The 14799-nt window shown below is 45.6% G+C and overlaps 1 protein-coding gene across 2 annotated transcripts in view; it reads right to left on the reverse strand.

Annotated features, from left to right (window-relative positions):
• Positions 1-2017: 2017 nt before the first annotated feature.
• The window catches only part of HSF2BP (heat shock transcription factor 2 binding protein), a 120717-nt gene continuing 107935 nt past the window's right edge, over positions 2018-14799 (reverse strand). Inside the window, exons 9-10 of one of the 2 annotated variants that reach the window (XR_010473755.1) lie at positions 13202-13431; positions 2018-3318 (exon numbers count right to left, since the gene is read on the reverse strand). Coding sequence is in view for 1 of the 2 variants with exons in the window: in XM_065069218.1 (XP_064925290.1) it covers positions 3314-3318 (5 nt within the window). In the remaining variant the exon portion in view is untranslated. The remainder of the gene's footprint in view (positions 3319-13201; positions 13432-14799) is intronic. The other variant, XM_065069218.1, reaches the window with a different exon arrangement.

A 14799-nucleotide genomic window follows, 5' to 3' on the forward strand; every position in this document is an offset into this window, starting at 1 on the left:
CGCGCGGGCAGCCCTGGTGACCGCCAGGCCCTCGCTGGTGACCCTGACCCCCTGGTGGCCCCTTCCCCGCCACGGAGACGGCCCCCACCGTGTGCCGGAGCCCTAGACCCGCCGGGGCTGTGGGGCTACCGACTGCGGTACTGTCCCGCTAGCAGCGGGGAAAGTGTGGCTGTCGTCCTGCGGAGGACATTTGTGTCCTAATCCCAAAGCACAAGGAGGGCTACGGCCGCCCACCGCTCTCAGCAATGCCCGCGGCGGGACACTGACCCGCCTTCCCCTGCGCAGGGCCGCTTTCCGTCCCCGGTTGTTTCCCGGGTGTGAGTGATGGAGGGGAGCTGTCGGGGGCTCCTGCCGACCATCCTGTCTGGCACCCCCTGTGCGTCCTGGGGACAGCAACCCTCTGGCGTCCACCAGCTGGGCACGGACGGGAAGAGAAGCAATAATAAAGAGCCTATGTATATGTTCTGTCCTGTGATACCTGGCAACTTACTCATACATTCTGAGTGCACCTGCAGTGCTATTGTCTCTGGTCAGCCTGGAATTGAGGCTTGGGAAGCACTCTCTTGCTCACCAATGCTGAAGGAGGCTGTTTGGCATTGAGCCTCAGCATCCTAGAAGTGACCAAGAAGTTCCTCTCAAGGGCAAGTACAAAGCGGCAGATGCATGGGATTCAAGCATGTAGGTCTTCAGCCTTCACACAGCAAGTGACCAAAGTGTTTGTACATTTGGTCTCAAATTTCTGTTTAGCCTTGGAAATAAGTCTTGAATGGTGCCTGCCACATCTGTTATTCAACTTTATCAGCTCTATTAGAGTCAGTGTAGGCTTTTTTCCGATAAGTAATTCTCCAGTCAGTGGTTGGGCCCCTGACTGGAAGACTGTCTGTCTCAACCCAAACTCCAAGCCTGACCACCATGACCAATGGCACACTGGATGGTGACCTTCTTCTGCCATACAGAGGCACCATGCAAGTGGGATTTTCCAGACTGTTTGAAATAATGTGGAAGAGGTATAGCTCACCTTCACAATGAAGATTTCAAAGCATTTGCTATGCTTGTTCTCAGCTGTAGCTGGTGATCTCCTTAGGGTTCATGAATGACTTCTGAAGGGCTCCAGAGCAACTCACTGTGCGAGGAAAGCCAGCTTATTGTCAGTTTTTGTAAATCCACTCTAAAGACAGGATGGGAAAAATGTGGTCCTCTATATAAATCAAATTACATGATATATGAGCTGTGTGTCATCAACACACTTGAGAGAGACCCATCGGGACATTCTAGCGAAGCAAGCAGGGCTTCCTCTGCTCCTGTCTAATGAACTACACTGCTTGTGTCCCCTGCTGTAAGGTGGGTGCTGGCCATTTGGGAGACAAGTTAGGCTGTAGGCTCCTTCTCCTAGAATCATGGAGAAATAACATCTGAAATTAACCTCCAAACTTTGTTTACCTTGATGATCACACAAAACGCATGTTGTTCCTGTGCTTATTTACTGTGAGCAGGCAGGCTAGCAGCGTGTGGGGCTTGAGCGGCAGTGGGAGACGGCAGCAGCTTGCAGATGCGGTGGCCAGGAGCTGAAGGACAGGAGCTGCTCACATGGAGCTGGTGGTGTCACCCAGGTCATGGGACTGCTATGTCAGTTGCTGTAAGGGGGTTAATAGCATGCAGCCAGCCAGGGCTATTGTAACATTCAATTAGTGCTTACACAGTGCCTTGAATAACTCACATGAAAAGCTGACTTATTATTATTATTATTATTGTTATTATTAAGCTAACAGTATATTCTCCATGGAGCTCATGAAGAGGAGGTGACGCACAAACAGCACATACAGTAGCAACTGCATGTGAACAGTGCCCCAGGAGTTATAAAGAAAAAAATTACCTTAATAATGGTTCCTCTGCTGTGGTGGGATTTTCCTCCCTTTAATTATAGCTGCTGTTTTCATTTGAAATTGATTAAGTGTTTTAAGATGGCAAACAGAACTGGTCTTTTTAGAAAGAACACTCAAGGCAGACAGCCCCAGCTAGGAGCATAACGTTTTTATTTCTTCTTAAATGGGAAGAAGAGGACTGGATTTGGTGCTCTCTCTGACATCTCGTGATTTTTACCTTCTAAGGAGAGGCAGACACCTGTGCCATGGGTCTTCCTTGGACAGTGTAAGACCTCACCAGATGGCTACACCGAGGAGAATCCACCATCCTGATTTTAATTACTTGCATTAGATGGAATAGGCAAGAAGAACTGGCAAGTGTTGCTACCTGTGGAAGGTACTTACACAGACCTGCAATCTCTAGTCCAGAGGGTGGGGTACATATGGCTTCTGCAGTGGAGGAGGGAGCATGTAATTTTTAAGAGCTATAACACTATTGTATGACTTACTGAGAGTTAAAGACCTCCTGCCTCTACTACTCTCAGCAACCTTTTGGTATTTCTCTTCCATTTTCATACATATGGGTCACAACAGCTTCCAGCAGCGCTGTTCAGAAGCAGCCATTGCACAATGTTGATAGTGTCATAATTACATTGTTTTTCTACCACTTTCTCTTTAATTGATACTGTCAAGGCATTATGAACCTCTTACTCAATCCCGTTTTATCATCACAGAGGTGCTTCTGTTGGGAAGGTTGAGGCTTTTGCAATTTCTGCTTTAACACTTTTGCTGCCCTCTGGTGTTCTGGATATACTGAATGTGGAATCACCTCGGAGGAACATCCATGGTCAGGAGACGTATAATTATGGAGCCAACTTGTACATAACAAGGACAGAAAAGTGAGGAAAGTGGAGAGGTAGTTTCCAAAGCATCTCCACAAGGATTCGATTTCTCTAGGAAGAGGGAGAAACTGGGAGGACACAACTGCTAAATTTTTCCATTGCAGCAGTCTTGTGCTCCCTCACTAAGAGCGGCATGGTCTGTGGATGGGAATATGTATGAAGGCTGCTGCCTTCCAGAACTCATCTTGCAGATATTTCCAGCAATTCAATCTTCAGTCATTTCGCTCAGTCATTTCAAAACAAACAAACAACAATAGCAACTTTCTTCAGTTGGTGAAAAGAAAACAAAACTGAGAAATGGTAGCATTCCTTCCTACCCATTTCAGCCTCCACAGCTGAAGTCAGCCTAGTTTACTGTGTTAAGTTTGCTGGGGTGCTACTTGCAGTATAGCATTAGTTTCTTCTTTTTTTTTTTTTTTTTCCCAGAAAACACCAGTGTTGTTATTTTGAAAATCAGATTTGTTGGGCTATTTCCATCGTCCTATCATTTAATTGAGTAAAACCGTGCTGAAGTCAATAGAGTTGTTCCTGGTCACACCAAGTCGGACTCTAGCCTAGAAAACAAGAAAATGGAAGGTGTCACATTCCGATAGGTAAAGTGACATTTAAAGTAAAGAAGATGAGGCAATCAACTAAAATACTTGTAGGGTTATTTGAAAGACAAAAGCATGATCTTGAAAAAGATGGTGCATGATTGTTTGTAATATGACTTCAAAGTATCTTTGAATTAGAAAAAGACAGGCTGCCACTTCAATTTTAGCAAAAATACTTTAAAGCTAGAATATCCTTACTGAAGCACCACAATGGTATCCAGAAATACATTTCAGACCACTGGAATGTCTTTGGTCATAACATTGCATCAGTTACATAATTATGATCACAACAATGATCTTTTGTCATTAATGTTTATGACATTTCATAATTAATGAGGTGATGACATTGCACTGACATAATACATTGAGCTTGTCTTGCAGAATAAAGGTACCTAGGGCTTCTCTTCAGCATCTATCCTTATCTTGGGCTATAAAATAGATTTTGAAAGGGTCACCACCAGATGTGTTAGGGTTCTTTACTTTCCCAAATATAATGTGCTACAAAATCTACCACTAATACGAAGGCTCTGACTGGTTTTGTTTGTATTAAGGGAAGTACAAACACAGAACAAACAAGGTGGTCTATGCCCTTGAGAGCGTCTTTCTTTTATTGTAATCATTTCCTTTCCATGTTTGTCACTCTTATAGTGCTCCACTGTGCCGGGGCATGTGAACCTGACTGACAACTGCCAAGAAACACATGAAAGGATTATGTAAGAAGAGAAGTGGGCCAGGTTATTTCCATTGCCTGTGATAAATAACATGCAGAAGCTGAACAACCAACATTGAATAGTGGCTTTTGAGTTAGGGATTTTTTCAATTGTTTAGGCTTAATGACCAAAGGTGGTGATGGTACCAAAAGTGAATATACATCTGTAATCTAACCGTGCCCATTTGAATTTATATGAAAGTCTTTTATAGTATATGGGCTGATTTTCAGAGACAGTGAGCAGCCACAGTTTATGCTGATACTAATGGAAGGTGCAATTGCTCAACATCCCTGAACACATCTATCTGCAAGTTATTCTGCGAGGTGAAGCATATATTCTACCAAAGGCTTTGACTAAAGAGGACCCCAAGAGCCTCTGGGGCTGAGTACATCCATGTTCAGTTACTGTTACAATTAGCATCAGCCTCTCTGGGGCAGAAGCACCCAAACTTCAGATTCGTATAGACTTAATACTTGGAAATGGCACTTTTCCACCAACACCATATGATCCTCATAGACAAAATGGACAACAGCTAAGAAAAAATGTCATTTCCCCCACTTACTCTTCCTACTTTACTACTGGGAGGATAAAAAGACTACAAGATGAACTTGCCCATGGTGATGTGGCAAGTCTGGGGTAGAGCCATGAAATACATGTCTGTGTCCTGAGCACAGGTAAAGTGCTTTAACTGCAAGGCCTTCCTTCACACTGCAATGAAGTGTTTAATGGTAATCTTACAGCTGGTATAAATAAAGCTATGTACATACTAGGTTTACTACAGCTTATACAACAAGCAGTTCTTATATGTGATTTTTCACCTCAGGCTGGACTTTCTGTAAGATTAATACTTGTAATTTAATGTTAGCCCCCCACTTCCAGCTGGAGTGTGAACAGAGGGGCAGGTCAAACAGAGTCGGCTAGCTTTCTACTCTGTTTTCCTGACAATAAGACCTACCCCAAAAATAAGCCCTAGCATGATTTTTCAGGATTTTTTGAGGATGCTCAAAATATAAGCCCTACTCCAAAAATAAGTCCTAGTTACAGTTCACAAAAGAAGTCAATTTAAATAGTGTCCAGGCAGCTATACATGTAAAAAAGTAAGCATCTTTTGGAGCAAAAATTTATACCAACCCTGTCTTATTTTCAGAGAACCATGGTAGTACTCCAAGGATTTGTGACAGTTTGCGAGCAGGTTCTGTTAAAAGTGTGTATTACTTCTCACAGCTCCCTGGAACATCCTACATGCTGTACTAGCACATGTATTGTTTTGCCGTCTGGGGTTTTTTAGGCCACACCTGATGGGGAAGTTTAGCAGTGTAAGATCAGTCAGAAGCTGCCAGATCCAAAGCAAAAAAGTAAATGGTAAGTAGACTTCAGGTATGAAAGCAGAGATGGGAGGAAGACGTGTCCACAACCCATTTAACATGGGGATTAGTTCCTGTGAAATTTCCTTTCCCCTTCTCTGGCCCAGCATCCTCCCTGCTCACTGCTGTAGACACAGCTGTTATTTGAAGCAGTCGGTCGTCCCTGGGCTCCAGACAGAGCTGGAGGCTGAGAAGGAGGCAAAGGGTCTTAGACTGAAGAGGCTACAGAGAGGGTGAAAAGGAAACAAGCAGCAGGGAAGCAGTGCTGGAAATCTCTTGCAGCAGTGAGGGAAGAAAACCTGCTGATAGTGCTGCAGGAGGGCTGACTATGTGAAAAAGCCATGCTGGGGCAGGGACAAGCTGCAGAGCGTGCCATGCGTGGGTCCTGAGCTGTCAAATAGGAGTTGGGGCACAGTCACCCCATTGTTCATGTCTTGTGGCTTCACAGCCCCAGGGCACCTCCAACCTGAGGCAGGGCTCTTGGTGGGAGCTCCACATTCAAGCTCTGAATAAGCCAAAACTGTAAGCCATACTCTCTTGTGCCCCATTTCCCTTGTCTGACTGGGGATCTTTTCTCTTTGGGATCCCTACAAATAGGTGAGGGCAACTCTACCAGCCTGATGGAACTGGTGGGAAACCAGTTTGGGAAACCTTCCCATGGGCAGGCCAGAAGACTGAAGGCTGTTGCCTTTGACTTTACAGCTGCTGGGGTTGCCACAAGGTGGTCCCTTCTGGGCAAGGCCTGCCAGTTATTCTCCAGCCATTGCAGGTGCCCTTACTGCAGACTGGATACCTGACCCATGCTGGGCTGGAGGGACAATCTGTGGGGTCTGGAAGGTAATTCAGCCTCGTTCCTTTTGGCCTGACCTTCACCAGCATCCTATTGCTTTTGACAGGAGTGCCATAGGATGCAAAGGTGCCCCAGCAGTGCAGCTGTGGGCGCCGTGGACACGTGCCCAAGAGGAAGTAGCCTGAGACAATGGAATTCATTGCACACGTATGTGCTTCGTTGATTGCTGTGCTGGAAACAGTGACCCAAGTGTGGAAGTTTTGATGTCCCCTCGCTCCAGCCTCCTCTGCTCTCCCTGCACTTATGAGTGATTCATGCAGAAAGCTACACATGCCTCCCCAGGGACAAAATTGAATAAGGACCCCCTCACGTTTCCTCTGTATTAACGCATTAACATCTGAGATCCATCGTGCTCTCACTGCAGTTTCAGATGGAAAGGGTTTCCTGATGTCCCAAGTAATGTCTTAATCTGTGCCTGCCTCTATCTCTGCCGGGGAAGGGGGTACGCAGTGGCTCCTTTGAAGGGGGTATTAACGACATTTGTCTACTGCATACTGAAAAATCAGGAGCTTTTCCCCTCCCCCTTCGCCTCCTCTACTTTGCTCACTCTGAAAGAAAACAGAAACAAAATAAAAGTCGCGTTTGCAGCACAGTGCCGGTGGTACAGTTATTCCTCGGGGGAAACCTGATATATCCACCTATTGTCTGAGCCACTACTAAGAGACCTTAGTGAATGAGCAAGTTACGAAAACAGGTATCCTTCCTTAGAGATTAATGCGATATTTGCGTCTGATATTTCCTGCCATACAGCACAGACTGTTTGTGCTGATGGACAAGTGAGAAATATGGCTTTCCAGAGAGGGGAAGGACGGTTGCAACACACCTTTATTGTCCTTCTCTGGAACAGCACATTAAATTCATTTTCCATCCATCCCTGTAAATACATTTCCTATAATTGCTACTATGTCAGATGCACTGTAATCCATCCCCTCCTACGTCAGCTGCATTGTTGTAACCCCCCTCCGATGTCAGGAAAACTGTAATCCTCCTCTTACATTACATAGGAGCTGCATCTCTGACATTTCCAATTGCATTCAACCAAAGTCAGACAGAGCAGGGACAGACAAAAAACCACCAGTTTCCAGACCATGAATGTAATGAGTTCTCTGGTGTTTTGAGTGGGCACGTGGAAGTTTGAAAGTAAGGTCAAACACATGTTACACACTGGCTTTCTCCAGTCACAGACGAGACAAAGGTTACTGTTGGTGCTGAATATGAGAAGCTCAGCAGAATTTCTGCATGGCATTGAATCATGCATCATACATTCTTACATACTGGTTCTGCACGTAGGCTGTGATGAAGGGGAAGACAATAAATAACATTTCAGAGAACAAAGGGTTAGCAAAAATCTTGCTTCGTAAGCGTCAATTAATGCAATGACTTCAATGAAGGAGGAGTGGGGGAGGTGAGTTGGCTCACGGTTTGAGAGTGGGACACCAAGACAATCTATTTTCAAATATGTACGCGCACGTTACGCTTCAGTCCCAGGGGCTGAACGAAAGCCTATGAACAGTAACACACACAAGGCAAATTTCTTACGTGCAATTCTGAGGCAACCCTGAGTTTCTCGGGAAGCAGAGTACAGGGCATATGGCATCTAAATATACACAATCATGGATGACAAGAAGCATGGAAGAACTTTTTGGATGGAGTTGTTTGTTAACATCCTGAAAATATCTTTCACAAGACAGATAGTGACAAGACAACTCAAAACCAGATGGTTCTCCAGTGATTGTTTTGCGAGAGTTTTGCTTTTGGGTGGAGTAAGCAGTTTGTGCTACTGGAGAAGATTGGTTGTGAGTCCTCAAATAGGAAAGCAGACATTCATACTTCTGTTAGAACTACCCTGGTTATGCAGCCAGTATAACCAAAGAGCACACAGCTTTGTCCTCATAATTGGCAGGACATGTTATCATAGAATCATAGAATCATTTTGGTTGGAAGAGACCCTCAATATAATTGAACTCAACCATTGACCTAACACTGGCACTAAACCATGTTCCTAATAACCTCATCTACATGTATTTTAAACACGTCCAGGGAAGGTGACTCCACCACTTCCGTGGGCAGCCTGTTCCAATGGCTGACAACCCTTTCTGTGAAGAGATGTTTCCTAATAGCCAATCTATACCTTCCCTGGCACAACTTGAGGCCATTTCCTCTCATCCTATCACCTGTTACTTGGGAGACCAACACCCTCCATGCTACAACCTCCTTTCAGGCAGTTGTAGAGAGTGATCAGGTCTCCCCTCAGCCTCCTTTTCTCCAGGCCAAACAGCCCCAGTTCCCTCAGCTGCTCCTCATCAGACTTGTGCTCCAGACCCCCCACCAGCTTCGTTGCCTCCTCTGAACTCTCTCCAGCACTTTGATGTCTGTCTTGTAGTGAGGGGCCCAAAACTGAACACAGGATTCGAGGTGCGGCCTCACAAGGTCTTCATGTTGGACTTTCTAGGTCAGTTTTACATTGACTCAGACTGTGTTTTCTTTCTGTCAATAGCCATTACCTCTGAGAAGATCAGTCATAAAGCTTTTATTTCCCTGTCAATTCACGCTTTTCTGTTTGGCAGATGATTCCCCAGTCTTTTAGTATATACGTGGAGAAGAGTGGTTAAAATAGTCTTGGTTTAAAGAGATGCCCTTTTAGAAGGTAATTTGGGATCAGGTATCCTTGGACTATATTTTATTTATTAGCATTTTATGTTTTTGATGTCATCAGGGTTATATGAGTATGGCAAGATCATATTCTATAGGTATTTACTTTAAAGAATAACATTGCTAGACGCGTGATACATGGAGTGTCACATCAGGAAGAGTTACACAGCAATTCTCGCTGTAAGCAAGGGCGGCAATGTCAGGAGCTGAATTATTCTGAAACTTCTGGTCACCTAGATGCCTACATAGGAGCTGAGCTCTACCACCTGGATTCTTCCAGTCATTCATGTCAGTGGGGCTTTTTGAGCTGAAAGCCTCTGAATTCTGTCATTCAGAGTGCAAAGAGCAAGAGTGTGAAGAAGGAAAAAAAGATGCATTAATTTGCACTGGGTTCCAGTGCAAAACCCCTTGTGGCAGGTCTTGATATGGGCATGCATGTGCACTGCTTGTAGCTGCAGATGGCACATCCCATCAGGGGTAATGGTGTGGAATTGAGAGAAGCGATGGTAACAGAGTGTATAGTCTGGAAGGTCTCCAGAGGCATCTTCTTCCTTCACTGTGTGTCAATAAAAACCAGCATGATGGCCAAGCCATTATGCATACTCATTTGTTAAAGACAATACAAGATACTAGATGAGACAGTCAATATATTTTCTAGTTCATCCCTTTGACAGTGTGAAATTTTACATGGTTTTGTAATATCAAATGAAGTCTAATCTGAGATTCAAGGTTTTAACTTACTAACGATATTGGTAAATATTTTCCTCAGTCAAAAAGTAAATTTCTCACATTTGAAGTCAAGGTAATAAGCCATAAAGGCATATGTGCCTTCTCTCTTAATACTAGAAGGTACTTCTGATGCTGTTTGGAAAGCAGAACAAGCTTCCTTACAGAACGCACGTTGAAATGGATAAGCACAAGCTTGCAGTGTAGTATGAACAAAGTATGGGTTGGAGCAACACTCATCACCACAAGTAGAATGGGGCTGTGGTGAGAATATCTATTATCACATCTTCACAAGACAGAAAAGTAGTATGGAGGAACCTACAGCAGGCTCCTCTATTTTCAGAATCTCCTCTTTTTTTTTTCTGTTTTTCTTAAACAGGACATTTGTTAAATAACACAGCAGCCACATGAGTATTTAGAGAGAACGTACTCATGCAACAACCTTTATGAAAAAGAAATATTGAGTTGGGAGTCAGGGGTTAGAAAAAAATGTCAAGACCAAACCCACAGAATGAGCAATGAGTATTAAAGGCATGAACGGCAGTAAAGTTCACCAGGCAATCCAGTGCTGCTCACTGAAGCCATTCACTGAGGAATTTCCACTGATAACGAGCTCCCAGGAAGCCTGTGTCTAGCTCCATAAACAGATAGAAAGACAATTTATCTTGAACACGTTGTTAATGGCAAACTGCCCACATTGGTAGAGAGTGGAGTGGGGATGTGTGATAATCACCCTGGGACTTTGTGTCTCTGACTGCTCACTGTAAATTTGAGGAAAACCTGGGAATGCCTGAAGGTGAATTGAAGGAGGATATCACTGGAGCCTGGGTAGTGGAAGCATTGTGATAGGACACAGCAATGTGGGACTTGGTACAACAGGCTGGGGGATGTCACAGTCTCCTGAGCAGAAAGAAACCGGCAAAAATTTTCTACCTGTCATCAGAGAGATGGCTAGTGAGGGGCTATATCACTCGTGTAGGCTGCTGACCTTTACAGTCTCATTGGTGAATTGTTTTACACAAAAGCCATTAGTGGACACAGTAAAAACACAGCGAGTCATAAACCAGTCATCCTAATCAACCTAAAGCACAATAGGCTGGGTCCAGGCCTGGAGTAATGGTTGGAAATTTTTATTACTGGAATAGCATGAGAAGTCTGGAGATGCGTGCTGGGTACACAGCTAGGAGTCCGCTGGAGTTGGGAAGGGAAGTTACCACCAGGCCATGCCCACTCCTGAAGCTGTGGGTACCATCCATCTCCTCACCTGAGAGACTGGAAAGGCCAAAGAGGGACAGTCTCAGGCACACAAGGATGCTTTGCTGCTCTGTTTCCCAAGCACTGGTCTGCCCCACTACAGCATCTGGTTTACCCAGCCCTGATCACAGCCTGTCCTGGCAGCAGTGCCTGGTGCTTGGCGTGCTAGTGATTAGTTATCTTCCCTGGTCTGTATCTCACCCAGCCTGTCCTTGTTGTGTGTCTGGGTAGGAAACTACACGTGTACATCACCCCTGCCCCACAGGCAGAGGGGAGCCACACATTCCCTAGAGTCAGGATCACCCTAGGCTCCTTTGGCATCCACAGCTTAAGATCAAATGCAAGAAGATCCTACCTGGGCTTCTGTAACCTACAGTGTCCAAGAAAGATGGGAGGATTTCCTATATTTGTTTTTTGGAGAGCTCTCTTGGTTCTTGGCCCATCTGCGAGCTGAACTAGCACTAGAGCAAGGAGATCAAGCACTCATGCAAGCAGCAAAGAGCAAACCATCTACACCAGGATATCTTGTTTGGATAGACCTTCACAGCCATAGCTGGTCCTCTGGCCATGAGGTTTGCTGTGGCCACTGCCCTGCTGTGGTACCAGTGTAAGGGATGCCACACCTGATCAGCTCCTCTATCTGTCCCACCAGTGCTGGCCCACTGCAGGCAGTGTGGCTTAAAGATTCCTTGCCTTAGCGAGAGGACATTTTTCCCTACTCCTAGTTTGCTTCAACAGTGTATTTCTACCCACAACATGGATGCTTTCTTGGGATGGCAGAACCCCCCAAAAAGGAAGAAAAAAGGGGAAAGCAGGCTTTAAAAGCAAGAAAATAATCAGTGACCCCTGCTGGACACAGACACAGGTATTCATCTCGCTTCCTGCTCACTTAACTGCTAGTGGTACATGAGGCTGGCTGAAGCCCATGGAGGGTGAATAGTAATACTTAGACTAGAACAAATCAAAACAAAACAAAACAAAATAAAACAAAACAAAACCACAAAAAAACCCAAACAAACAAAAATTGAAAATTGTAACATTTTCCCCTCTTTTTCTGTGTGTGTTTCAGTGGTTTATGGAAACTCAAGTTTTCCCCTCTGCCTCTAATGCCAATTGCCCCTAGTTGCAAGCTATTCCCCTTCAGCACCTTTCCCTCCCTGCCTTTGTTTCTGCAGACTGTGTAATGGATCTGACCCTCCTGGCAGGAACAGTGTGTCTGTAGCACAAGGAGAAGCGTGGACACATGTAAAGCACCACCGCCTGCTGTTGGCACAGCCCCTCATTGGGGAGGTGAGCGGAAAGTCTCAGCAGCTGCTCAGCTTTGCTCTGCACAGCAGTCCTGAAGGCACACAATGACAAAATTGCCTTCGGCTATTTGCCAGCAAGCACACTCGGCCCAGCAGCAGGGACCTGCTCCGGAGAAACCCTTTCCTGGCAGCCTTGACCCTTCCCTTGCTGGATGCTGCCTCTGCAGGCTCCATTTAGCTCCTGCCAGGTGCACGAAGCTCTATCTACCTTGCCTGCTCCTTCTCTCAGATAAAGTCTGGGTCTCTTCTTCTCCACTGCTGAATCTCCTGACAGCAGAAGTCTCTGCATTAAGTGTAAAGGGTGAATGCCTGAGCCAGGAGGGACCCCATGCTCTACTTCCCACCTTTGAAACCCAGCTCTGGATGTCCAGGCAGGAGCAAGTCAGGCTGGCTGTATGTCCCATCTTCCATCCTTCCTGGCCCTGAGGGCAGTGTAAGGGGAAGGGTTGATCCTGGGTTTCCCAATCGGCTCATCTTTGTCTCCCAGCAGCTCCCTGGTCGATGCAGTTGGTTATCCTTGAAAGCCCTTGCAGCTGTCGAGTCTTTCATTCGCTCTGGAGCCAGGATAATTAGTGTGCTCCAGGTCCAAAATAGTTGAAGACAACTGCATTCTGTCCACCTAAACGTCACCCTGCAGGTTCTCTCAGACAGCCCCAGCAGCTGGTTAGTGTTTACACGCACTGTTTAGCAGCTGTATTTTGGAAAGGGAGAGGAGGCTCCTGTAATGTGTACAGTTGTCTCAACTGCCTTGGAAAGAAACAGCACACTGTCTGTCCTGGCTTGACTGAAAATGCCCTCAACCAGTGCTAACTGTGCCAAAACCATAATTACCTTGTCTTCCTTGTTCTTCTGGGATAACCAAGAGCTGCTTTCTATAGGCGATAATAGCAGTGCTGCTTCTTTCCCTAACAAGCTCATATGAGCTGCTTCTGACGTCTCCATTTCTTGAATCCGTAAGTGCAAGCAAAAGAAATTCCCTACCTGCTCTGTAATTATGTGATAACAGATGGGCACAGGAGTGGTATATTCTGCCTGCTTTGAGCCCAATTGGCTTTTGGCTACAGCTCGTCACCTGGTGTTCAGAGGTATTGGAAGAATTGCCACCCAAAAGCAAATTGTGGTGGTGTGTTCTTCAGTTTCCAAAGCTGCAGTGCCTTTGTGCGTAAGCAACCCCACGCAGTCAGTAGATCAGTGCATCCTCATTATTCACCCTGCAAAAAATACGAAACGTCTGCAAAATTTGGCAAAGTGTGTAAAAAGGATTTGGACAAGTTTCGGTAGTGCTCGGGTACCCCCACAGAGTGGATGTGGTGAGTCTGGCAGGGTTGACTGCCCACCCACCAGGTTAGATTTTCTGCTCAATGACCAGCATTAAGTTTTGACTTTAATTAATCTATGCACAAGAAGAAAGGAAAAAAAGAAGGAAAAAAAAAAAAAAGCCTCTGCATCATGGGCACTTTTTTTCCTCTCTAACCACTGTGATCCAGCATTTTTCACCTTCCTCGTCTCCCAGCTCCTGGGGAAAGAGGCTTTCTTTCAAACAGCCACGTCAGCACAAAATGCATTTGCCAGGTCAGTAAACAGCAGTGACATATGAAGATGCAAACAGGCTGAACTTCTGTTTTAATGACCAGAGAGCTTGAACAAATGCAGGTAAAGAAATGTACAACCCTTCTGCTTCCACCATCACCCCCAGCATCAAAGGCCCTGCTGACTCAAGAGACCGACACACGTCTGTGGGTAGGAACATCCTTTTTGCCTCTACACCATGAAGGAGTAATTCATGAAGGAGACTGATTCATGAAGAAGACTTCCCTCACACACAGTCTTTGCAGCAGGAACAAGCCCTTGATACTAGGTTGTGTGGAGGAGCCCAACTCAGTACATGAGCCACAGGACATCCCTTACAAGTCGCGTGCTTTAATAAGCAAAGAAGGGCATGTAGCCTCGCTTGTGCACACTGCTTAACTGCTCACGGACTCTGTGGATCTGTTTTGGACTGCACCAGCTCTTTCCAACACAAGTCTGCTCAGAAGGGGCCTAATCCTGCACAGTGGGAAAGTGAGCCAGCAAGTACTGCACGGAGTCAGTCGGTGGCTTTATTTTTGATTAGCCAGATGTGAGTGCCACAGGGGCTTAGGTGAGCAACGGCCCGGTTCTCAGGATCTGGCCCCTAGGATCTGATGCACAGCCCAGAGCACACACACCGATTCAGCAGGTCCCAGACAAACAATGCTGACTTCCACCCGCCTGCACACAAGGCACTTTTAATGTCTGCATTGTGTTAAACAGTGAAAATGAATGCTTCCTTAATAATTGCTCTCAGGAAGAAGTAACATTATAGTCAAGGCATCCTGCAGAAACACCGTGAGTCAGAGGAGAGGTAATTCCAAGACAATCTTGCTGTTAGCTGGGGTCCAAGCTATGAAGAGTTTGCGCAGCTCTGAGCAAACAGATCCCAATAGGACTGCAATTTTGAGTCTGTCATCCTTTATTTTCCCTTTTTTCGATGAAGACCTGCCTGCTCTGAACCCCAGGCCAGGCTTATTGCATTACCCATATTCTCGGGAGTACAAGTA

This window comes from Columba livia, chromosome 1, assembly GCF_036013475.1.
Source record: "Columba livia isolate bColLiv1 breed racing homer chromosome 1, bColLiv1.pat.W.v2, whole genome shotgun sequence".
Lineage (NCBI taxonomy): Eukaryota > Metazoa > Chordata > Aves > Columbiformes > Columbidae > Columba > Columba livia.